At 49.1% G+C, this 25,985-nt stretch overlaps 1 protein-coding gene across 2 annotated transcripts in view; it reads right to left on the minus strand.

Annotated features, from left to right (window-relative positions):
- The window catches only part of UCK2 (uridine-cytidine kinase 2), a 67,614-nt gene that overhangs the window by 37,664 nt on the left and 3,965 nt on the right, over positions 1 to 25,985 (minus strand). Inside the window, exon 1 of one of the 2 annotated variants that reach the window (XM_084867157.1) lies at positions 9,306 to 9,619. The exons of the other annotated variant lie outside the window; for it this stretch is intronic. Within the exon in view, the coding sequence (XP_084723283.1) occupies positions 9,306 to 9,401 (96 nt within the window). The 5' untranslated portion in view covers positions 9,402 to 9,619. Of the gene's footprint in view, positions 1 to 9,305; positions 9,620 to 25,985 lie in introns of those variants that run through there. 2 annotated transcript variants of the gene reach the window in all.

Below are 25,985 nucleotides of genomic sequence, written 5' to 3' on the forward strand. Positions count from 1 at the left end.
GCTGCTCGGACAGGTGCCAGCCTCCGCCCACAGCGAGGACCCGGCCCGTGCCGAGCTCAGCCCGGAGGGGACACACCAAACTAGCAGCCCACAGGCGGGGCGTTCCACCGGGATCTGCTCCGATGCGGCCGCCACACAGCAGACATGCGCTCAGTCCCGGCCCCGAGAAGCCAGGGGTCGGGCATGCAGGGCGGCGGCAGGGTGCCAGTCCTGGTGCCAGTCTGTCAGGCCCCACCAGATGGCAAAGGCACCCGCCCCGAGCAGGAGGAACCGAGGACTCACGAAGTACGTGGTGTGTGCGAGCCATACTGAGAACATACAGGCTACTCCCGGCCGGTTACAGAATTATGAGGTGTCAGGCGACTAAGCAGATACCCGTCAGCAACGGGCACAGTGAGGCTGGAGCCCAGGTGCCTACGCCAGCGGCCGCACAGAGGGGGGACTGAAACACAGCGCTGCTGCTACGGCGTGAGGCGGTGACTAGCATGCCCTTCACAAGGTGTCCAGTTTCCTGCTTTCAGCAAAATTAAAGGAGCCAGGGGCAGGCTGGCTACTTCACAAAATACATCCGGTCCCGCCTGGCCGGTGTGGCTCACCAGTTGAGGGTCAGTTGGCCCAGGCACCAAGAGGTCTCTGGTCCGATTGACAGTCAGGGCACATGCCCGGTTCGATCTCCAGAAGGGGGTGTGCAGAAGTCAGCCGATAGATTATGTATCAATGATGTTTCTCTCTCATTGTTGTTTCTATCTCTATTCCTTTCTCGCCCTCTCTTTGTAAAATCAGTGATAAGATCATATAAAAACACACCAGGTCCGGAGCGAATGATGCGACAGAAGGCCGTCCACTGCCCGCTGCCTGTCAGCAGGGCTTCTCCAGGTTTCTCTCAACACAAACGACCTTAGTCCACCTCCTATGTTTAATGACTTATCAGAATGCACCCAGCTTTGGTTAATTTACGCTAACCCGGAATGGTGTTACATAGTGAATACATAGTGACGTATTCCAAAGAGCCCAACACTGAAGAGGCTCAAGAGAACAGGAAACCAACACCCCAGCACACAGACTCGCTGCATGAGGCAAGCTGATCCGGAAGGATCGTCAGCGTCCAAGTGAGTGAGACTAACACTGTGGGGGCGTGACCTTGAAATAGGGTATCAGGCGAAAAAGGAAAAATGAACTTTTCTGACTCAAGTGAGAGCTTATTCATCGATGATTGGATGGGTGACAATGAGTGAAATTATTATAGTGCTTAGAGCCTACCATTGAAAAGAATGGAAGTTATTATTGTAAAATGTTAATGTTTGCAATATATCAAAAATCACATAGTTTGCAACTCTTTACTGAGGATGAAAAAAAATTGATGTCAAAATATGCGATAGAAACAAGTAAAATAAAAATAAAAAGAGAACAAAAATGTGCGATGAGATGAAGCATTTTCCCAACCAAAACTCTCTTTGCATCTTACGGGCACAGACTTGTTTGAAGACCACAGTCCAGAATCACGGTTGGCACGCTAGCACCCCGTCTACTACAGGCTCTCCGTCCTGAGACCACCGGCCTGACCCTCCGCCGGGGCGGAGCACCTGCTACATGGGCAGAGCCTGGGCTGCCAGGGGGGCAGGGCACACAGAACCCTTGCCACGCCCTGCCAAAGCCGCCCTGCAGCCCAGGGCAGAAAACGCCAAAAGGCAGACCAGCTAGTGTGTCCGGAGGAAAGCCACCAAGCACAGCCCTCCTTCACCCACAGAATTCCCATGCTTCCTCCACGGACACACCAGGCAAGGTTCTTACAGAAGCCCCGCAGTGCCCTGGCGGGTGTTGCTCAATGGTTGAGTCTCGACCCATGAACCAGGAGGTTCATGGTCAGGACACATGCCCGGGTTCTGGGCTTGATCCCCAGTGGGAGGCATGCAGGAGGCAGCTGATCGATGATTCTTTCTCGTCAATGATGTTTCTCTCCCTCCCTTTCTGGTCCTCTCTGAAATCAATAAAAACATTTAAAAAAAACAAACACAAAAAAACGGTTTGGCTCAGTGGATAGAGCAGTCAGCCTGAGGGCTGAAAGGTCCCAGGTTCGATTCTGGTCAAGGGCATGTATGTTGGTTGCAGGCACATCCCCAGTGAGGGTTGTGCAGGAGGCAGCTGGTCGATGTTTCTCTTATCAATGTTTCTAACTCTCTATTCCTCTCCCTTCCTCTCTGTGAAAAATCAATAAAACACATTAAAAAAAAAAAAAAAGCCCCACAGTGACATGCCACAAGTCACCCAAAAGGCGGTGACGGCACGAATGCCATGAAGGAGGTGCGGGGACGCCCAGGACAGCGAGAGGTGGTGCGGCCCGTCCTCCAGGAAGCATGCGGTCACAGACACGTTTCCTGCCGTTTCCTAGGGAGCAGCATGCGAAAACAAATGCTTCACAACAAACAAAAGCGATCCTATAGGAAGGTCATTTCCAACCGCCGGTGTCAAAGCAATCGCCGTTCGGATTCTCGAAGCCTGTGCAGTGCACGTCAGAGCCGACAGAGCCCACCCACCGCTGCTTCCAGGGCCCGAGCCCCGTGCGGCTGGGATTCTGCACGCGTTTGGCAAATTGTGCGAAACACGTGCTGGTGGCACTCCCCCGGCTGTGCGCACTTGGCTTTCCTGCGTGAGCGTCCGGTTAGACTAACTTCTCTGCGCCTGCACTGAATGCTGCCTACAACTTCAGTGACACCTGACACTGTTAACACTTTATTCTGTCCGTGAGAAAATGCTGTCTTTTCCTTTTTATTTGCATGTACACTCTGCCGCTACTTGTTCATTTGGAAAAATTTTACTTTGAAAAATGAAGTTCTGACTTGCTGTTTTACATAGGATTGGAAGAAAATATGTATTAAAATTACTTTTAATCCTCACCTGAGATTATGTTTTTATTGATTTTAGAGAAAAGAAGGGGGAGGGAGGGAAACAGACAGACAAGACAGACACTGTCATGCCCCAACCAGGGATCGAACTGGCAACGGATCGCGCCCTGACAGGGCAGGAATCAAATCCGCACACCCTTTTGGTGTGCAGGACGACGTTCCAACCCTGTGGCCAGGGCAGGGCTACATTATTAAATTAAATGGTCAATGCACCCGCTACAGAGACACTTGAAGATGTGGCCACCGGTAAGCAACGTTGTTGCCGAACACTATGCTGCGCCTATAAAACTGAAAAACAGAAACTTGTAAAAACTTGCAAAATGTTCCAAATGAGGGGTTCAGTGGGTTTTGAAGACGTCACGTAAAAACTACAAATGAAGCACCTTAATTTACAAAAAACAATTGACGGACAACAGGGAAGATGAGCCTTTTCTGGCTCATTTTTGACAAAAGCCACTGCCTTCCTTGGGGCTGGCACCATCGTGGTGTGTAACCCTGCAAACGATGAGCTTCTTGTACTTGATCTGTTCAGAGGACCATTTTTCCAAACATGATGGTCACTAAATCAAGACTCAGAAGACTAACACAGCACCAAACCTTCAGCCTTGCAGTATCCCCAAGACGATCATCACCAGTATCATCCAAGGCCCATAAACCCCGTGTATAAAACAAGATTTAAAAAAATAAATAAATAAAAAAAACCACGTTCTTACCAAAAATAAGAAATATATAAGATGTGTTTTAGTCATAAATAAAAAAAATTTTTGTAAGAATCAAAGGGTTGCCCTGGCCGGTGTGGCTCACTTGGTTGGGAGGTTGCCTGTTCAATTCCTGGTCAAAGGCAGATGCCCGGTTTGCAGGTTTGATCCCCAGGAGGGGCGTGCAGGAGGCAGCCAATCAATGTTGCACTCTCACATGGATGTTTCTCTCCCTCTCCGTCTTAAAAAAAAAATCAATAAACTATTAGCAAGAATCACCCTCCAACCTATTTTACTGATTGAAAAAATTGAGAGCCGCCCTGGCTGGGAGCTCAGTTGTTTAGTGCATCGTCCCAATTCGCTAAGGTCATGGCACATACAAGAAGCGACCAATGCATACATAAATAAATGGAACAACAAATCGATGTCTCTCTCTCTCTCTCTCTCCATCTCCCTCTCTCTCTTATCTCTCAAAATCATTAACTAAAACAAAATTTTTTAATTAAGACTCATCATGGCCTAAACCGGTTTGGCTCAGTGGATAGAGCGTCGGTCTGCAGACTGAAGGGTCCCAGGTTCGATTCCAGTCAAGGGCATGTACATTGGTTGTGGGCACATCCCCAGTGAGGGGTGTGCAGGAGGCAGCTGAGCCCTCCCGTCCTTTCCTTACGTCCCACTCCCCCTGGACACACAGAACACAGCATCCACACGAGCACCCCTTCAGCAAGGACCCGCTCAGCGCGTGCCACAGGCGCTCAGGCTCCGAACAGCAGTGTCCATGAGCTGGGGCTCGGGGGCTTTTCCTTTTTAATCCTCACCGGGATATGTCCAGAGAGTGGAAGGGAGGGGCGGGGAAACATCAAACATCAGAAACACACTGATGGGCTGCCTCCTGCATGTAACCTACTGGGGCTGGGAAACCGAGGTCCATGGCTGGGAATCGAACTTGAGACCTTTCAGTCTGAGGGCCCCACACTCTAACCACTGAGCATTGATTTCAGAGAGGACGGGGGAGGGAAAAAGAGAAACATCAATGATGACAATCATTGATCGGCTGCCACCTGGCATATGCCTTTGACTGGAATCGAACCTGGGACCCTTCAGTCCACAGGCTGATGCTCTATCCACTGCGCCAAACTTAGAACTTTCTGCCAGTTTAGCAAGTCCCTTTAGGAAAAGGCACAATGGGGGGAATCTATGGAGGCATTAGACAAAAGATGGTTCTGGGAAGGAGATGACGAAGTTCCCCAGAGGAAGTGTTCACAGCATGAGGCTGGCAGTGCGGAGCCCTTCCAGAGGGGGGTCTATGAGCCAGAGCCGGGGCAGCTCCCCGTGCCTGTGTGCCGCTGGGCGAGGGGAGGCGGAGGGTGGGAAAACAAAGTCTGGGGCCACAGTGGGGGCCAGGGGACATATGCTGTGCTGGTTTGCTCTGGAGTCCAGGCCAAGGGGAGCCATAAAGGTTTCCAGGAAGCCTGGTGACAGCCAGACCTGAGCCCAGGAAGACCCTCGGTGGACCATGCTGGCCAGACCGTGAAGTCACCAGGGCAACGGCAGCAAAGATGATGAACAGGAAGGCCTTAGCAGGTTTGGCTCCATGGATAAAGCTCGGCCTGTGGACTGAAGGGTCCCGGATTCGATTACGGTAAAGGGCACTTGCCCAGGTTGCAGACTTGAACCCCGGTAGGGGGTATGCAGGAGGCAGCCAATCAGTAATTCTCTCTAGTCATTGATGTTTCTATCGCCCTCTCCCTCTCTGAAATCAATTAAAGTATATTTTTTTTAAAATGAACAGGAGAACCGAAACCAGTGGATAGAGCATCAATCAGCCTGCAGACTGAAAGGTCCCAGGTTCGATTCCGGTCAAGGGCATGTACCTTGGTTGTGGGCACATCCCCAGTGGGGGGTGTGCAGGAAGCAGCTGATCAGTGTTTCTCTCTCATCGATGCTTCTAACTCTCTATCCCTCTCCCTTCCTCTCTGTGAAAAATCAATAAAATATATTTTTTTTAAAATAATAAACAGGAGAGGAGATACAGGCAAAGAGATCTGATTTAAACTAATTTTTATTTATTTTTTTCTCTCCCAATGTTACTTCTTGCTCTCTCTCCAGACCTCTCCGTCAGGGAGAGGTACAAGAGTCTGATTTTTCACATGGATCAGAATGACTTTCTCAGCCCTCAATTTTAACATGCGATTCCCAGTGATGGGCCAAGTCAGCCTAGCAAAGCTTCCTCGAAAGTTCTACTTCTTCATTCACTAAGCAAACTAGGAAGTGTGATCTGTGGAGCGGCACTCAGTATTTTTGCCTTCTCCAAAATAACGTAGTCTGAGATAAAACACCCGTGTCCAGGGCAGCCACAATACTGAGACACGTTAAGAGCCCTAGAGAGAAGGCCAGGGAGTTGGTTTTCTTACGGGCAGGAGGGAGAACAGTTGCATTTCCACATTCCCACCTCGTCCAGCCAACCTCGGAAACCAGCCGCAGCCTCTGCAGAAGCCGGAGCCAGTTCTTCTCAAACAAGATGGGGCAGTGTGGCCAGGAGCACTGCGCGCCCTGGCTGGGCCGCCAGACACCGCCCTGAGCACATTGTTTCCATCTCCAAGTGATCAACTAAGTCCTGGGCTCCCAAGGCTCTGAGCTGCCTTCCACCTCTCAAGGTGACATTTTAAAAATACATTTTTAGGCCAAAACTGGTTTGGCTCAGTGGATAGAACATCCGCCTGCGGACTGAAAGGTCCCAGGTTCAATTCCGGTCAAGGGCATGTACCTTGGTTGCGGGCACATCCCCAGTAGGGGGTGTGTAAGAGGCAGATCGATGATTCTCTCTCATTGATGTTTCTAACTCTCTATACCTCTCTCTACCTCTCTGTAAAAAATCAATGAAAAAAAATTTTTTTTAAATACATTTTTATTTATTTTAGAGAGAAAGGGAGAGACAAACAGCAATGAGAGAGAACCCCTGGATGCCTCCTGCACAACCCCTACTGGGGATCGAGCCTGCAACTCGATGTGCCCTGACTGGGAATCATACTGTGACCTCCTGGTTCATAGATCGATGCTCAATCCCTGAGCCACATTTTTAAACATTGATTTTAGAGAAAGGAAGTGAGAGGGGAAAACACACACACACTGTGATTTTTTGTTCCACTCATTTATGCCAGGGCGCCCGTGCTGCTGGCCCCTGCTGCCCCATCTTGTTTGAGAAGAATTGTTTGATTCTTGTATGTGCCCTAACCAGGGATCAAACCCACAACCTTCGCCCATTGGACACCATGCTCTAACCAACTGATCTACCCAGCTCAAGTTATCTTTTTAAATATTTTTATTGATTTCAGAGAGGAAGGGAGAGGGAGAAATAGAAACATCAATGATGAGAATCATTGATCGACTGCCTCCTGCATGCACCCTACTGGAGATTGAGCCTGCAACCCAGGTACGTGTCCTTGATTGGATTCGAACCCAGGACCCTTCAGTACACAGGCAGACACTCTATCCACTGAGACAAACCTGTTAGGGCTCAAGTTGTCATTTCTGATGATGCTCTTAGGCCCTCTTCTTCTCCCAAATTCCTTTAACAGGCTCAGCTGTAACAAAATGTCCAGGGAGTGGAGTATCAACCTTGCTTGCAAACCCCCCAGGACTACAATGCTCAGGCCAGAAACGTCTGAAAATGGTCCAGTTTGTTGATGTTGACCAAGACTGTTAATGAAGAAAAAACTGATCCTTAGCGGGTTTGGCTCAGTGGACCCTTCTGCAGACGGAAGGGTCCTAGATTCAATTCCGGAAAAGGGCACGGTAGCTTGGTTGCAGGCTGTGCAACCAGCCCATGGATGTGTGTTTCTCTCACACAGATGTTTCTTTCTCTGTCTTTCCCTCACTCTCCCACTCTCTAAAAATCAATGGAAAAAGATCTTTGGGTGAGGATGTTTTTAAAAGAGAAAATTGGAATTCATTGAAGGAAACGCAGTAAGGACTGTAATCAAAGTATATCTACATGGGGGCTACAATATGGAATCTGAGAAGTCCAGTGCTCCTTTGGACTTAAAAAAAAAAATTACTAAACAATGACAAGGTACTTATCAATGCCAAAAAATGTAAACAGGCTTTGAAAACGGCATGAAACAGACCCTTTTGGGGAGTTTCTACAATTGTCTTCCTTCACTGGAATTAGGGGCAGCGGGTAACCACCACCCCCCAACAGCTCTCGGCTCCCCCCACGTGACAGTTTGCCTACTTAGATCAACTGCGAACGGTGACCACCGAGAAACACAGGAGAATGGAGTCATTTCAAGTCCTAGGACCTGTTTCCACCGCTGTAGTGACTGAATTATTCAGAGGATCACCAAGGTCATTTTGCTTCTAAAAGCTGCACCCCTGCCTGCTGCAGCCCCCTCCCCCGGGGGACCGGCCTCAGGGTAGCACCCGGGCCCAATGGCAGGGCCGGCCCCGGGCTGGGCACCCCGGGAACCCGCCCAAGAAGGACCGGAAAAAGGGTCCCAGGAACAGGAATGGGCTCTGGAAAAACAGTTCTAAGAAACAGGTCAGGCTTCCTGAGGGAGCGGGAGCCCTGGTGAGGCTGTGAGTTACCGGTAAGAGGTCTACACTATAAGGAAGGGGGAAATGTTCCTTACGAAATGCTCTCAGCCTGGGGCAAACGCAGCATCTGCTTCAGAGACGCCCCCCCCCCCTCCCCCGCAGCGCGCAGATGCCCAGCCTGGGCGCTGGGGACCCGACCACTGCCCCGGCCAGGAAGCCCCCCGGCCAGGCCAGAGGCCCGAGCGCCACCGCCCCGACCGGAGGGAAAACGTGGAACCAAAATGGAGGGGCCCGGCCGGTGGCTCCGGGACGACAGCCGCGTGGTGGCTCCGCATGGCGCCGGCGCTCCAGCTGCTGCGCCCGGGGAGCCGCTCCGGCCGGGCTGGACGGGCGGCTGGACGGCGCGGGAGCAGCCGCCGCCTTCCGGGCAGTTCGGGCGGAAAGAAAGAACCATCTGGGAGGACGCCACCTCGCCCACCTGCAGCGCGGCCGGGTCCGAGGCCGGCATCCCCGGTCCCTCCGGCGGGGCGCACAAAGGAAGCGGCTCCGAGGGCCCGGCGCCGCGGGAGGGGCTCCCCGATCCGGGGGTCCCGGCGCGCACGCCGCGGGCACCGGAACGCGGCGCCCATGAACTTCCCCGTGGAGCCGCCACGTTTCCTCCGCCGCCACAAAGGGAGCCCCGTCTGCTCTCATCCCACCGGTGCCACCGCATCCTGTGGCTCCGGCTTCACCCGGAGAGCCCGCCACCCCGGCCCGCGCGGGCTCCCTCCCGGACGAGCCCCGCGCTCGCAGCCTCCGGTCCCTCCGGGCGGTCCCGATCGCTCCGCCTCCGGCCCCGGCTGCGCGGCGGGGCGCGTGGGGGACCCTCCTCGGAGCCCTCTCCCCAGCAGCGAGCGGACCCGCACAACAATGAGCATCCGCCGCCGCCGACCCTCCCCCGCAGGACCCGGCCACGAGCGAGCGGCGCCGGGAAAGGACCCCGCGGGGTGGCCGGCACCCCGAGCCTCCGACCGCCCGGCCCCCGCCCGCCGCCCCGCCCCGCCGCGCCCCGAGTCCGCGCTGGAACGCCGCCAGCGGCCAGGCGCGCGGGCCACGCGGCGGCTGCAGCTGCCCCGGCCGCGGCCGCTGCCCCGGCGCCCGCCGGCCCGGAGGAGAGCGGGGCACGTACCTTGCCGCTGGCCGTGCCGCCGCTGACGCCGATGAGGAAGGGCTCGCCGCCGCCGGGCTGCTGGTCCTGCAGGCTCTGCTCGCTGTCCCCGGCCATGGCTCGCGCGCCCTCCTCCGCGGCCTGTGCGCGCGGCCGCACCGCCCTCGCTCCCGCCCGCCGCCGCGCCCGCTCCCTCCGCTCCGGAGCCGCCTTCGCCCGGAGCCGCCGCCGCCGCCCGCCGCCCGGTCCGGTGAGGCCGCGGTCCCGGAGGAGCGCACTGTGCGCACGCGGCCCTTACATCCCGGGGCGGCGGGAGGCGCTCCAATCCGGCGGGCGGCGCGCGCCCATTCGCCGGCGGCGGCAGCGTCCGGCCCGGCCCCGCCCTCCGCCCCGCCCAGCCCCGCCCTCGGCCGCCGCCCGCGGGGAGGGTGCGAGCGGCCGCCTTCCCGCCCGGCGTTAACCCTTCCCCCGCGACCTTGGCTTTAATTAGAGACGCCGCCGCCTCCGTGAGGATGAAAGGCTGAGAGGGCGGGCAGGGCCTGCAGGGAGTGCCCCGGGCTGAGGGGCAAAATGGGAACAAGCCTGGGAGATGGAGATGAGAGTTAAGGTCCTTCACCCAGGCTGACAACGCGCTTTCCCAATATTAGAGTTCTCCGCCCCCCGCTGGCCTAAGTAATGTCAGCCCCGGTGTGAAGCATCTCCTCCTGGAAACCCCGACACCATCCTCCCTCCGGACGCCGTGGGGAAGGGGTGATGTGAGGGGCACGCTGCCTCCTAACCCGGCCCCTCTCAAACCAGTTTGAAACCCGAGGATCCTGCGGAGTCGGGGTTAGTGCGTACACGCCCTGTGGACAATTAATAGCTTTAATGAGCTGTTTTCCAGAGACCGGCCTCCGGGCGTGAAAGGCAGTGTCGGCCTTGGACTCGCCGCCTTCTGCACCCCCAGAGCCCCATTTCTGCATTCCGGAGCAGTCCGTCTCCAGCCTCAGTGACCTGCTAAATGGGACCAATGATGGCAGGCACATCCCAGGACTGCGGTGAGCTGTAAATGAGTTGCCACTTGAAGTTCTGACAATAGTAACTGGCACAGTCTCCAGCGGTCGCCAACAGGTGGTCCACAGACCACTGGTGGTCTGTGAGGTCCAAAAGGTTGGCAACCGCTGACTCTGGACCATATTGTAAGTGTGTGAAGAGAAAAAGGCTGACACTTGTTAACATAAAAACATCCGAACATGTAAAGAATTTTTGTGAGTTTATTTGAGCCAGGTAGCAGAACCTCAATGAAATGAGATAATGTTCCAGAAAATGGCAATTCTTTTTCATCTGTTTTATAGATTAGAAAGGCAAGAGAAAGCAAATGGGGAAAACCCCTGGGATTGGATAAAAAGTAAAATGATAAACACATACTTAGATGGGTTTAGGATAGTTAACAGTCTACAATCTATATATTGTATATAAAAGCCCAGCCGCCAGAACAACCAATCCCTATGATGTGCACTGTGGCCCCAACCTCTGGTGGGCTCTCCCACTCACGGGCCCAGCCCAATTGGGCCCCATGGGGTGAGCCAGCCGGACCCAACCCCTGCACGGAATTGTGTGCTGGGCCTCTAGTTAACATGATAAGTGACAATGAAGGAACCTGTGGTCTCTGTCCTGATGCCCAGCACATTGGGTTGTGCCTGGAGAGGTCTGGAAAAAGGGAAGTTACAAGCTACCCAGACATTTCAAGGATATGTTATCACAGGTGCAAAAAGACACATAGGGTCCGTTAAGGTAAAGGTTGACCTTTTCAATGCCTACGATGTAACTACCCACCATCACTGCTTTAATTAAAGTTTAATGTCAGACCATCCTTTGTGGTGACTTTAGGTCTGCATTTGCAAGACCACCACGCAGGCCTCCCCTGAGCTGTCAGGTCAGCATGTGGCTTTTTTTCTCCCCACAAACTGGAAAGGGAACTTCTGCTGGGGCTGCAGGGACAGCCTAGACCAGTGGTCAGCCAACTGCAGCTCTTGAGCCACATGCGGCTGTTGCTGCTCTGTTGACTAATGAGTTTGCCAACCACTGGCCTATACAAGTAATTTCCAGCCTCTGCCCCTGTGATTCTGGGATCTAATCAATGAGCTGATAGGGTCCTACAATCTAAGAGGATTTAAGCATCCTCTTTTAAAACAGTACATTTCCTTAAATTCAGGAACATGTTGGGGGGAAATATACTAAAGAAAATCAAGAGTATTAGAAAACATAAATGTTCTTCCCATATTTGACGTTAGCTAGAAGGGGGTGCCTTCCCAAGTGGCTGTGAGTGAGTGCGTTTGTGCTCATTTGTGAGTCAGCTTCTTCCCCCGTCTTTCCTCCACTAGAGATCGGACCGTCTTCAAGGTGTTTGAAGTCCAGCATCGGGCCTGTGGGGATTTTGAACTTGACTGACCCACAGCTAAGGGGATATTAAGTAGCTCAGTGGAAGAAGAGCTATGAATAGATAAAACAATGTCATGTCCTCTGTGAACTTTGCCCAAATTCCCACCTTCCTTATCATTCCTACCACTTTCCCCACAACATTTTATCTCATAAATTCTCAAACAGAGCTGGAAGACTTTACAGTAAGTACCACCCAGATCCTCTGGTTCACATTGTACTGTGCTTGCTTTCCCCACCAGTCACTCCCCTCCCTCTAGCCATCACACTTTGTCACAGGCTTGTGACAGCCTTTTGCTTTTGTTAGTTTTATGTGGCTTCAACAGGCTGATACATTTCTTGCTTTCTGTTTGTTTGTATTTCATTACTACATCCTCAGCACCTTCTGACACAAAGTGGGACCTTAGTGAAAATTTCCTGAATGAATGAAGAGACACCAAGTATCACTTGTAGATTCCCAAGGGCCACTGAGCACAATGAGGGTCAAGCAGGGAGCATCAGATACATGTCACAGGAATGAAGGAAGGAAGGAATGAACGAACGTAGAAAAGGTGAGAAGTACCGAGTCCAGTCCCCTTCACCTCCGTGGAGGGAAAGGTGTTCCCTAGATCAGCGGTCGCCAACTGGTGGTCTGAGGGGTCTGAAAGGTTGGTGACCGCTGCCTTAGATCATACTGATGCCGCTGCTTCTGTTTCCCTGGCATTCTAAGTAACTATCTGCGAACTAGTTGAACCAACTCCTTAACTAAGCTAATTCATTACCCGTCTCTGCACCGTTTAATGTAATACCTGTCCTTCGTGCATGAGTTAAAATACATAGAACAAAAGCTGTCTGTATAAAGGCAAGGCCTCCTACACCTGCATTTCCAGCTGCCCTCTGCACTCCGTGTTTTCCTGTGCCGCATGTTGGCTCCTTCCTGTCCCTGGGGCTGGCTTCCCCACACAGAAGCGGCCCACGTCCATTTAAATTACTAAGCGCATCCCAGCGCTGGTGACCTCTGCAAGGACTTTCCCATCTTTCTCTCTAAGGCAAGGCAGGCAGCCTGCCATTCCCTGTGCTGTGTCATTCTCTCCCGGAGCCTGGCCGCTGAATCCCAGGGCTCAGGAAGTTCAAGTCACAGCTGAGCCGACCGTAGCAATTACAATGCGGGTTCTGAACTAAGTGATTCTGTGTTCTGTCCTCCTCCCCCTCCCACTAAGCGGGGAGGGCAGGAGGGGAAGGTTTTCAATTAAATCCTGATTTCGAACAGAAATTGTCGCTGTGATCATCTATTCTATAGGTGCGGATTTCAGCCTGATCAAGTGCTGGCCTTGTTCTCACAGAGATGAAGTCAGCATGAGTGTGCAGCTGCGGCTGCAGCCAAGGCAGAGACACAGCTGATGACAGTACCCACCGGCCCACTTCTCTCCCATGCAGCTGGAGTTCCCAGCTAGACAAGCAACATTACGTGTTGCCTGAAAGTTCTCCCCCAAGGTGCTTCACACCGTGACTAATTCTTTAATTTCTCATCACATTTCCCAGCAGAAAATATGTTCTTACACCTCAGCATGTCTCTGAAGCATTTCAGTTCTCTGTATTGCCTTTCTAACTACTTTCTGCCTTAAAAAAAAATGTATTCCCTTTCAGTTACAGTTGATTCAACATTAGCTTGTACTGGTCGGATGGACAGCATTGCATTTAGACAGTCACAGACTTCACAAAGTGACTGCTGTGTTCCCTTTGTCACTCGGCCTGCTTGGACAGATGCCAAGTGCTGCTCTGCAAGGATGACCAGGTGACAATGCACTGCCCACCTGGCTCTGGGGTCTTCATCGCTCTCAGATACGGCCAGGCCTCCGGTGAGTCTCCAGCACTGGCACCAGCAGCATGGGGAAGGCCAATCCTTGAGCTCCACCCAGAACCAGTGAACGGGAACTCCACAGGGCGAGGGGGGATGACAAGGCCTCCAGGTGACTCCAGAGCCCTGGAAGTTTGAGAACTACTGACCTAGAAAGTTCTATGCAGAAAAGTAAGGTGTATGTTTTTGCATTGAGACTAAACTTTGTAACCTTTGGCAAGTTTCTCTTTTTTTCTTTGGCTAGTTTATTAACTTATATATGCCTCAGTTATTTCAACTGCTACATGATACCTGGCGTGTAGGATGGTCATGAAAATGTGCAGACACGTGGTCAGAGAGTAGCTGTTAAATAAACATCATGTCCCTCCCCCTCTATTTCTACCGCAGCTCTGATTTATACAGAAGCCCCGCTGCATGGGGATTAGGAGTCCAAGGTAAAGGATTCCTCACCCCCAATGGCACAATAAAGTAACAATTAAAAGATAATGTCCAGCCCTAGCTGGTTTGGCTCAGTGGATAGAACGTCAGCCTGTGGACTGAAGGGTCAAGGACACATGCCTGGGTTGCAGGCTTGATTCCCAGTGGGGGGTGTGCAGGAGGCAGCCAATCAATGATTCTCTCTAATCATTGATGTTTCTCTCCCTCTCCCTTCCTCTCTGAAATCAATATATATATATATATATATATATATATATATATATATATATATATTAATATATATTTTTATTGATTTTTTACAGAGAGGAAGAGAGAGGGATAGAGAGATAGAAACATCGATGAAAGAGAATCATCCACCAGCTGCCTCTTGCATACCCCCTACTGGGGATGTGCCCTCAACCAAGGTACATGCTCTTGACCAGAATCGAACCCGGGACCCTTCAGTCCGTAGGCTGATGCTCTATCCACTGAGCCAAACTGGTTTCGGCATAAAAATATTTTTTAAAAAAATAGGTCTCAACCAGCAGGCTGGAAGGGGAAAGAAATTTTTAGGACCGGGGAATGGAAATGGACAAAGAAACAGAAAATACAGAATTAAAATGACAAGGTCAAAGGAATTCGTAACCTACAATACATGACTCCAATGCAAGTGGCTCATTGTGTTGGATTCTATCGCCATCCTGATAGATAGCGACCTGCACCCTCTCCCCACGTGACAGAAGTACAGACACACCAGGACCACCTTCACAAATCCCATGCACCCCAAGAATCCTCCCAGACTTGGGCAAAGACACACACACACACACACACACACACACACACACACACGGCAGTTCGATGGAGGTTTCTGGTATTTCTCGCTTCTCCTCACACTGGAACTTTCCAAGGTGATTCTGCGGAAATGAGGCGGAGCTAAAGGCAGTTCAGCTGTTCTGCCCAGCCAGCTCCCAGCGCCCCGGGAGAGCACCTGCCCGCTGTGCCAACTGTCCGTGTCCTGAGCCTTTAGCCTCACCTCGTTCCCAGCTCTCATCTCAGACCCGCATCTGACCTTTGCTTCTCTTCCTGTCACCAGACTCCCACCCTCGCCATCCCACTTTCTGCAAGGACTGCCTGCACCTTCTCTAACCACTAGTAACCCGTGTCTGTCCCTCCCGCCTGGGTGACAGGGATGCACTGTGTGTGAGTGAGGGACTGAGGGAGGCAGGATGACCAGGGTGTGATGGGCAGGAGCCCCTGACCCTGGATGCAATGTGGGGTGGGCCTTAGAAAGGAGCCCCCCTCCACCTGTGCCTCACCCCCCCCCCGGGTGACCGGCCTCCAGGAGAGGAGAATCAGAGGACCTGCAGCTGGCGGTGCCCCGCAGGGGAAGAGTGGCAGTCGCGTTGTGCGGGTGCAGACTGGTAACCCAAGATGGCAGGTTCGATATTCCTGAGGTGATGCACTGAGGAGCTAATAGGGATCGGAGGATAAACGAGATCATCGGGGGAGCGGGCTAGTCTGTCCAGGGGTCAAATGGCACGGGGGGGAAGTTGTTTGGCTCTGTCGTTGGGAGAGAAAAGGAGTTGGGTTCCGCTTTATCATGTAAGTACAGTGTGTCGGGGCCAGAGGCCAAAGGCTTCAAGTGTTTCAGAACTACTTTTAGTCGGAAACTAAAAACACGAACGGAAGCCACAGATTCCCAGGAAAACGTGTGTACATAAGTAGAATTCTGAGTGTAATTTACTCACACCCAGCACAGCCCGTTGGTGGCCAGCCAGCCCGGGAGCCAGGAGAGGAGGTGGGAGGACGCAGCTCCTGTGAGGGCGTGTGGCCACCTGCACACACGGGGGTCCGGGCACGGAGGCTGCAGGGGCCGCGTCCACAGGCTTCCACCCGGTGTCCACTCACATCCCCAGCCCCCAGGGTGCAGCCACTATGCAAAGCAGGTTCCTCAAAAAATAAAGAATAGAGCTATCACGTGATCCAGCAATCCCACTTCTGGATAAACATCCAAAGGGAAATGGAAGGAAAAGAGGATATCAAGGAGCTATCCATATCCCCATGTCCTTGCAGCATTATTCCAATAGCCAATATATGAAAAGGACAGAGGAAGGGCTAAAAGAACGTGGTGTGATGCATACAATGGACTAGTATGCAGCCCCGAGGAAAAAGAAAATCCTGCCATTTGTGCAAAGTGGATGAAGCTTGAGGGCCTTTCTCTACGTGGGGGCAAAGCAAACATAGAAAAGTATAGGGAAGCTGTGGGGGGAGGGGAAGTTAGTAAAAGGGCACAGACTTTCAGCTACAAAGGGAACCAGGCCTGAGGATCTATGTAAAACGTGTGCCTGTCATTGAGAATGCAGTAATCTCGAATCACTGAACTTCGCTAAGAGAGTGCCACTTACAGCTTCTCCCCACACAGACACAGAGAAGATACAGACACGGGGGATGAGGGATTGACTATCTGGATGGGGGCAACCAGTCACCATGTACACAAGTATGAAGCCATCAGCATGCACATGTTAGCAATATTAGCAACTTGGTCAATTACACCTCAATAAGCAAAACTGTCCTTAAAAAAGTAAAAAACGTCCTTCAAAAATGAACCTTTGGGGACAACATGGCAAACCTGGCTGCAGGATTCTTCCTCCAACCCAACTGTAAAGATGCTGTAGCAGCAAGGAGGAGGTTGGACTCCAGGACTCGCCCTGAGTGCTGGAGAAGCCCCTGGGGAGAAGACACTAGCTTAGCCATGCCTGAATGGAAGACATGGCAGTCGGAGTAAGTAAGAGGGACAATGCCCAGAAATGGGTATTTCCAGTGAGAACTGAATTGTTTTCTTCTTCTCCCTCACATTGTCCCTTCGAGGCGGCTTCCTGAAAATTGATTTGCATATATAATTCAATTATTATAGATTGCCTTGCATGGGCTGCACACTTTTGCACAGCCATCAGTAATAGATGAGGGTATCTCATATTTCACAGCCATGCTATGTGGTCACTTTTGGGTCTCTGACAATCTGAGAATCTAGATGAAATGTTGGTTGAGAAATGGAGTCTCTCAGGGTTTTTTTTGTTTGTTTGTTTGCTTTTTGTTAATCCTCACCCGAGGATATTTTTTTTCCATTGATTTTTATAGCGGATGGGAGGAGACACAGAAACATCCATTGGTTGCCTACAACACAAGCTCCACCAGCTCTGGGGCTCGAGTCTACAACTGAGGTATATGCCCTTGACTGGAATTGAGCCTACGACCCTTTGGGCCAATGCTCTAACCACTGAACAACACCAGAGGCTAGGGGTCTTTTCGTTTTTTAATTCACCTTTATTCTTTTTTTTTTTTTAATTTTTTTTTTGCTATTTTTAAAAAATATATTTTATTGATTTTACAGAGAGGAAGGGAGAGAGATAGAGAGCTAGAAACGTCGATGAGAGAGAAACATCGACCAGCTGCCTCTTGCACACCCCCTACTGGGGATGTGCCTGCAACCAAGGTACATGCCCCTGACCGGAATCCAACCTGGGACCTTTCAGTCCGCAGACTGACGCTCTACCACTGAGCCAAACCAGCTTTGGCTCACCTTTATTCTTGAAAGTATTACAGATATCCCCCTTTCCTACCTTCTATTGACCTTTTCCACCCTGACCCCACTCCCCAAGACTTCACCTCACTATTGTCTGTGTCCATGGGTTATACATATCCTATCTAATAAAGAGAGAATATGCTAATTGACCCTCACACTGTCACAAAGATGGTGCCACCCACAGCCAATAAAGAGGGAATATGCTAATTAACTTCCCTGCCCTCAAAGATGGCACTGCCCACAGCCAATAAGGAGGGAATATGCTAATTGACTTCCCCTACCTTCATAGATGGCAGTGCTCACACCCAATAAGGAGGGAATATGCTAATTGACTGCCACACCCTCAAAGATGGCAGTGTCCAGTCCCCTCAGCCCCACCTGGGTGGCAGGGGCGCGGCAAGGCCAGGCCCACCCACCCCCAGGCAGGCCCGGCCACTCTGCATGCCTGCCTCCAGAGTCTCCAGTTCCCTCAGTCGTGTGTGTGTGTGTGTGTGTGTGTGTGTGTGTGTGTCCCGCTCCCCAGGGCCGGCCCAAAGTTCAGGTAACCAGGGCCAGCTGAGGCTTGTGCTGCTGGCAGTGGCAGCAGAAGAGGCGTGATGGGACGTCACGTTTCCGATTGCTGGGTCACCCGCCCTTGAGGGCTCCCAGAATGTGAGAGGGGATAGGCCGGGCTGAGGGATGCCCCCTCCAGTGCTTGAATTTTCATGACCGGGCCTCTAATATGCAGATAGTTCTTTGGTTAACCTCTCCCTACCACCCCACCCCCATCTGAGATTCATCAATGTCTTCCATGCTTCCATGTTTATTTTGTTCATTAGGCTCCACATGAGTGAGATCATGTGATTTCTCTGGCTTATTTTGATAAAAGGTTTGTTTTTTTTATATAGTTTCTTTTTATGTATTCGTTTATTTTAATCGTCACTAGAGGATATTCCCTCCTCCCCTTTTTTAAAGAGAGAGTGGAAGGGAGAGGGAGAGACAGAAACACCGATGTGAGACAGACACATTGATCGGTTGCCTCCCACCTGCTCCCGACCAAGGCCAGGAGCCTGCAACTGAGGTACGTGCCCTTGACCAGAATCAAACCCGGGACCTTTCATGTGCCTCCCACATGACCCCAACTGGGGATGATCCCGTAACCCAGCATGTGCACTGACTGGAATCTAATACGGGACCCTTCAGTCTGCAGGCTGACACTCTATCCACTGAGCCTAACCAGCTAGGGCCGTGGTCGGCGAACTGCAGCTCGCAAGCCACATGCGGCTCTTTGGCCCCTTCAGTGTGGCTCTTCCACAAAATACCACGGCCTGGGCGAGTCTATTTTGAACAAGTGGCATTAAAAGTTTAAAAAACTTTTCTCTCAAAAGAAATCATTGTACTGTTGATATTTGGCTCTGTCAACTAATCAGTTTGCCAATCACTAGGAGGGCATTATTAACGTTGTTTGAACTGACTTTCTCTTAGTAGGGCTGAGCACAACTATCTTTTCTTTGGTTGCAGGTACTATTTTTGGTGGACCATCTATTGGTGAATTCTGTCTGTTGTGCTGTTATGCTCTTGATCTCATTGTTTCATAGAAAACATTTTCTTTCTCATTTATCTTACACAATACTTATATTTTTTTGCCTTACAAATGTATTTTAACCCTGAAGTAATCCCATTTCTAAAGAAATTAACTCCTGCCCTAGCTGGTTTGGCTCAGTGGATAGAGCATAGGCCTATGGACTGAAGGGTCCCAGGTTCCAGTCCTGTCAAGGGCGCATGCCCGGGTTGCAGGCTCAATCCCCAATAGGGGGCATGCAGGAGGCAGCCAATCAATGATTCTCTCTCATCATTGAAGTTTCTCTCTCTCTCCCCACTTTCCTCAGTGAAATCAATAAAAATATATTGCCAAAACCAGTTGGGCTCAGTGGATAGAGCAATAGCGTGGGGACTGAAAGGTCTCAGGTTAGATTCCAGTCAAGAGCATGTACCTTGGCTGCAAGCACATCCCCAGTAGGGGGTGTGCAGGAAGCAGCTGATCAATATTTCTAACTCTATCTCTCTCCCTTCCTTTCTGTAAAAAAAATCAATAATATATATATATATATATATATATATATATATATATATATATATATATATTTTTTTTTTTTTTTTTTTTTAAATAAAAAAATTAACTTGTTTCTTGTGGGACTTGTATAACATTTTCTCATTTAGGTCTCCAATGTATTTCACTAATACTGTTTTTCAGGTCTTTAATATTCTGACTGATTTTCTGTCTACTTGTATCAAACTAGAATTGTGGATTTATCTATTTTTCCTTTTAGGTCTGTCAGTTTTTATTTCATGAACTTGGAAGCACTAAATTAGACACAGGCTTATTTAAGATTGGCAGATCTTTGTGCTGAACCAACCCTGTTGTTATTATGAAGGGGCCTCTTTGTCCTTGGTGTCTGCCTGTCCTGAGTTTACTGTCTCCGGTAACACCATCCTCCGGCCTCCGTAGGAGCAATGCTTGCATGGCCTGTCTGCACATTAGAACCTGTGGGAGGATTATCTGCATGGGGTCCAGAGAGGACACAGAGGACAGACCTCAGAAAACTGAGAAGCACAGAGAAGTGAATGCGAGGCCTGTGTCCCGGGAAAAGCCATTTCCCCATGCCTGGGAAAAGGTCACGTGATTGGAGCCTGTGGAGGAAAAGCTAGAAATTCCCTGTAGTTTGGTGGAGTGCTTTGGCACATGAAGTATACCTTTCACAGTATGTTTGAGTGTTTGCTAATGGGCCCTGTGCTAGATGCAGAGGTCAGTTTTTAAATATATATATATATTTTTTTAATTGATTTCAGAGAGGGAGAGAGAGAGATAGAAACATCAATGATGAGCCGAGACTGGTTTGGCTCAATGGATAGAGCGTCGGCTTGGGGACTGAAGGGACCCGGGTTCGATTCCGGTCCAGGGCATGTTCCTTGGTTGCGGGCATATCCCCAGTGGGGGGTGTGCAAGAGGCAGCTGATCGATGACTCTCTCTCATCGATGTTTCTAGCTCTCTATCTCTCTCCCTTCCTCTCTGTACAAAATCAATAAAATATATTTTAAAAAAAAAGAAAAGAAAAAAAAAGAAACATCAATGATGAGAATCATCAATCGCATGCCTCCCCCATGACCCCCACTAGGGATTGAGCCCACAAACCAAACATGTGCCCTGACTTGTGACCTTCATAGTTCATAGGTTGATGCTCAACCACTGTGCAACACTGTCCGGGAGAAGCAGAGGCCAATTTGAGATTGAGCTCCTTTAAAGGCCTGCAGCCAGAGCAATGAGGCTAGGGCAGTGGTCGGAAAACTCACTAGTTAACAGAGCCAAATACCAACAGTATGACAATTGAAATTTCTTTTGAGAACCAAATTATTTAAACTTAACTTCTTCTAATGCACTTCAAAATAGACTCGCCCAGGCCATGGTATTTTGTGCAAGAGTCACACTCAAGGGGCCAAAGAGCCGAAATTTGCCGACCACGGGGCTAGGGCATTTGGCAGTATTGCTTATATCTGTGTGTCTCTGTGAATAAAATCAATGTCTTTCCAGCAGCAAAGTGAACCACTAATGTGAGGAGCAGAAATAGAATAGTGAGGAGTGGCTCTGGCTGTAAGAAGTACTAATCATGCTCTGTTAACTGTGATTGTTGTGATTAGAGAAAGCACATTGCAATCCCTTCTCCTTTCTGAGAACTGCCTATCCTCGGAAAGATTAACCACCTTGTTGCCGAAACAATCTGGTCCCAGAGGGTCCGCACTGCCTGTAACCTGCAACCATTGTACCTTGCCCACTGCCAGTGCCTGCAATTCCTCTTCCCCAGGGGATCTCTGTCCTTCTACCCAATGTAAGCAGCTGTTTTATGGGGGAGGAAGGGTAAGAGCCGATTTTCATGGATGATCTGCTGCGCTCCTATGCTATCTGCAGTATTGGAATAAACACTCATACACGATTCAACCCTGTCTCTGCTTAATTGGCAAAAGCAGTTATAGGCAGCCCAGACCCAATGGCTGTCCGGCTTCACTAAGATGAAGCGTAAGAGTCTATTTAGTGAGTAAAAGTGGATTATTGGCCAAAAATATATCATAGGACACTGAGTGAGTGTGGCAGTGTGTATCTGTAGCGGGAACTGTCACCTCCAATTGTAGGCTTCTATTAAGATGGCCTAGACTCACCCATGAGGGGAAATGTGAATTTAGGTATTTAAGTATTTTCAAAGAGCCCTTCTAATTCTAATATTACAGAAGCTTAATGTTAAAATGAAGTTTTTATATTTCTCTCTCTTAAAAGGGTATTTCTCCACAAGGCTGTCGCCACACTGGGTATAGTCCGGACAGATTTACCAGGAAATCAATGAGACCCTTACGTGCACTGGCCCCCTAATTAGGGACTCACTTTTGTACCTGACTTTGACTCTAAGTCTATATTCTTTTTCTTAAGGAGACTCCCAAGAATTGTATAAGCTTCCGGCCACATAAGACTCAGGAATGCCTTTGGTGGAACCTGAGAATTCGTCTTCTTCACCTCATCTTATTTGGTTCTAAGGTTTACTATTTCAGTCTTCACAGTTATCTCGGATTTTACTCTTTCTCCTCGATTTCTGCTGATTCTACTTGTTTAGTTCAAAACTTCCTTGCTTGAAAACTGCGTCAGCTGGACAGCTGGTTTTCCTGATGCAATATTGCTCCAAATGAATCCACCCTATTTAAAGCTTCCAGTCCAATTAAAAAACAACACTGCTGCCCAGCCAGTGTGGCCCAATGATTGAGTGTCAACCTCTGAACCAGGAGGTCAGTTTGATTTCTGGTTAGGGCAATGCCCCAGTTGCAGGCTTGATCCCCAGGGGGGATGTGCAGGAGGTAGCCGATCAATGATTCTCTCATTAAAGATGTTTCTTTCTCTCTTGCTCTTCCTTCCTCTCTGAAATCAATAACAAATATATTTTAAAAAACACTGCTTATTTTGCAAACTTACCAGCCAGCTTAAGATATTCTGATTTTTCCACTATCACCAATCTTCTGAAATCGGGAAGCTGAAATGCCCAGGCAAAAGTGGCAATCAGCCCTGGCTGTTGTTGCTCAGTGGTTAAGAGCATCAGCAAGCACACTGAAACGGTCTCAGGTTCAATCCCTGGCAGCAGTAGGTAACCAATCGCTGTCTCTCTCTCACATTGATGTTTCTCTTTCTCCCCCTCCCTCCCTTAAAAAAAAAATCAATGGAAAAAATATCCTCAGGTGAGGATTAACAACAAAAAAGTGGCAAACAATGAGAGGGTAAGTGAAGCCACAAAAGAAATGTGACATTTTAAAAAATACCCTTTTTACCTGATGGCATGTAGTTTAAAAGATTACTGCCCCCCTTTCTTCTCTTATATCAATCAGGTATAAAGTTAAATGCAACAGGAAAACATTTTGGACCTCAGATGCAGAAAACCAGATTCATCATTATTCTTGGCTCATGACATTCTCTTCATGCTGCCACTTCCATGACATCACCCCAACAGGAAAACTAGGACATAAACTTACATTTACATTCACCTCTAATGCTCCATTACCTCACCCAGCCTTTTCTTTTCTTTTTTCTTTTTTTTTAATATATTTTATTGATTTTTTACAGAGAGTAGGAGAGAGTGATAGAGAGCTAGAAACGTTGATGAGAGAGAAACATCGACTAGCTGCCTCTTGCACACTCCCTACTGGGGATGTGCCCGCAACCAAGGTACATGCCCTTGACTGGAATCGAACCTGGGAACTTTCAGTCCACAGACTGACGCTCTACCACTGAGCCAAATCAGTTTCAGCTTTTTTTTTTTTTTCTTAATACATCTTTATTCATATTGTTACAAAAGTTCCTCATTTTTTCCCCCTCCACCAGGTTCCCACCTTACCCTCTGCCCTTTCCCCACCCCCCACTGTCCTCATCCATAGGTGCACAGTTTATGTTCAGTCTCTTCCCGCACCCCCCACTCCCCTTTTCCCCGAGAATCGTCAGTCCACTCCCCTTCCATACCTCTGATTCTATTATATTCAACAGTTAATATTGTTCATCAGGTTTTTTAATTCCCTTGGTTTTTAGATTCACTTGTTGAGTTACCTATTTGTTGTTCATAATTTTTATCTTTATTTTCTTCCTCTTCCTAAAGAACCCCCTTCAGCAATTCATATAATTCTGGTTTAGTGGTGATGAACTCCTTTAGCTTTTTTTTTATTTGTGAAGCTCTTTATCTGGGCTTCGATACTGAGTGATAGCTTTGCTGGGTAGAGTATCTTTGGCTGTAGGTTCTTGCTATTCATCACCTTGAATATTTCTTGCCATTCCTGTCTGGCCTGCATGGTTTCTGTTGAAAAATCAGCTGATAATTGTATGTGTGCTCCTTTATAGGTAACTAGCTGCTTTGCTCTTGCTGCTTTTAATATTCTTTGTCTTTTGTTCTTGGAATTTTAATTATGATGTGTCTTGGTGTAGTCCTCTTTGGATTCCTTGTGTTTAGAGTTCTGTGTGCTTCTGGACTTGTAAGTCTATTTATTTCACCAGGTGGGGGAAGTTTTCTGTCACTTTTTCTTTCAGTATGTTTTCGATATCTTGCTCTCTCTCATCTTCTGGGACCCCATAATTCTGATGTTGGTTTGCTTGAAGTTGTCCCAGAGGTTTCTTACGCTATCTTCAACTTTCTGGATTCTCTTGTCTTCTTGCTTCTGTGGAGTATCCTCTGGCTCTTTATGTTCCAAATCTTTGACTTGATTCTTGCAATGTTCCATTGTTTTTAGGACTCTGTATAATATTTTTTATTTCAGACAATGTATTCTTTATTTCTAGTTGATCCCTTTTCATATCCTCATAGGTCTCATTTATTTTATCGGCCTTTTCTAGGAAATTCTTGAAAAACTTTATAAGCGTGGTTTTGAACTCTATATCCAGTCGCTTTTTGTCCTCCATTTCTTTCGTTTGTGATCTGTTTCCTTGTCTCGGCATTTTCGCTGCTTCCCTGAGTTGGTAGAGTGGTTTTGTGTCTTAAGGTGTCCTATATGGTTCAATGGGTCAGCCTTCCAGTTATCTGAGGTGGACACTCTTGATGCACCCCTTTGTGGACTGTGTGTACAGTCTTTTGTAGTTAAGTCTTAATTGTTGTTGGTATCACTGGAAGGAACTGACCTCCAGGCCAATTGGCTGTGAGGATCAGCTGTGTCTATGCCTAGAGACAGCCTTATTTAAAAGCCTATGTGCTCAGTTTGGATGGGGTGGAGTTTCAGGGTGGAGCCTCCAGCCTTGGCTTCCTGTCAGCCCCGTTCTATGAGGTCCCCGAGTCTCAGTGTTCCTCAGTGTCCTTTGGTACTCGCTGCAAGCATCTGAGAGAAAGGTGCCCTCAAGTTTCGCCCACTACCGGACAGTCTAGTCTCTCCCCCAATGAGCCCAGAACTGGGGTTCAGTGCAGTTGGAACTGGGGTTCAGTGCAGTCCGGAGCTTATGTCTCCTTCCCGCTAGGGCAATCCATCGGCACAGTCAACAGTCCCTCCTCTGCGCGCAATGTGCGCGCGACTCCGGGGCTCTGCCTTTTGCTGCTCCCCTGAATTTCCGCTTTACAGCCTAGAATCCCTCTGAATGAGCCTGGGACCCCAGGGTCTCACCCAGAACTGGGGTTCAGTGCAGTCGGAACTGGGGTTCAGCACAGTCTGGAGCTTTTATCTCCTTCCTGCTAGGGAACGCCAATCAGGCACTCAGCCGCCCCTCCTCTGCTTCTCCCTCCTCTCCCCACGTGCACACCATGTCTCCGTACCTTAGGCTTTTACAGCTCCTCTGATTTTCCTTCTGGTTTTCTTTTTTCTAGTTATAGAATTTCCAGTCAGTCAACTTTCCTGTAGTTCTGGATATTGTCCACTTTATATTTTAGTTGTATTTTCTGAAATTGTTGTGTGAGGCTGCAGTTAGGCATTTACCTATGCCGCCATCTTGGTTTCTCTCCTCACCCAGCCTTTTCCCATTCAAGGCAACACCAGCAAAATCATCATTTTCTTGTTTTTTCTTTTAACATCCTAAACAGTATTTGGAGGAATTTTTATAATTATTAACTTTATGAAGTCTAATGCATGCTGTATATAATTAAGAAATTACTCTTTTCACACTATATTATACAGTTGAGACAAAAGTAGGTTTATAGTTGTTTGTATGGAAAATAATACAAAAGTAAACTATTTCTTGTACCCACATCTGTAAATCTACTTTTGCTCCACCCTGTATTTCTAGGATTAATCCATATTGTGCCATTCATTTGGAGTGCTATATATATATATATATATATATATATATATATATATATATATATATATATTTTTTTTTTTTTTTTTAAATGAGGCCCATAGAAATTAAATCACTTGCTCAAGTACTACAGCTTGCATGAATTGGGTTAGAAGTCAAACCTGAAGCCCTGCCCA

Source organism: Pipistrellus hanaki (genome assembly GCF_964339955.1).
Source record: "Pipistrellus hanaki genome assembly, chromosome: 18".
Taxonomy (NCBI): domain Eukaryota; kingdom Metazoa; phylum Chordata; class Mammalia; order Chiroptera; family Vespertilionidae; genus Pipistrellus; species Pipistrellus hanaki.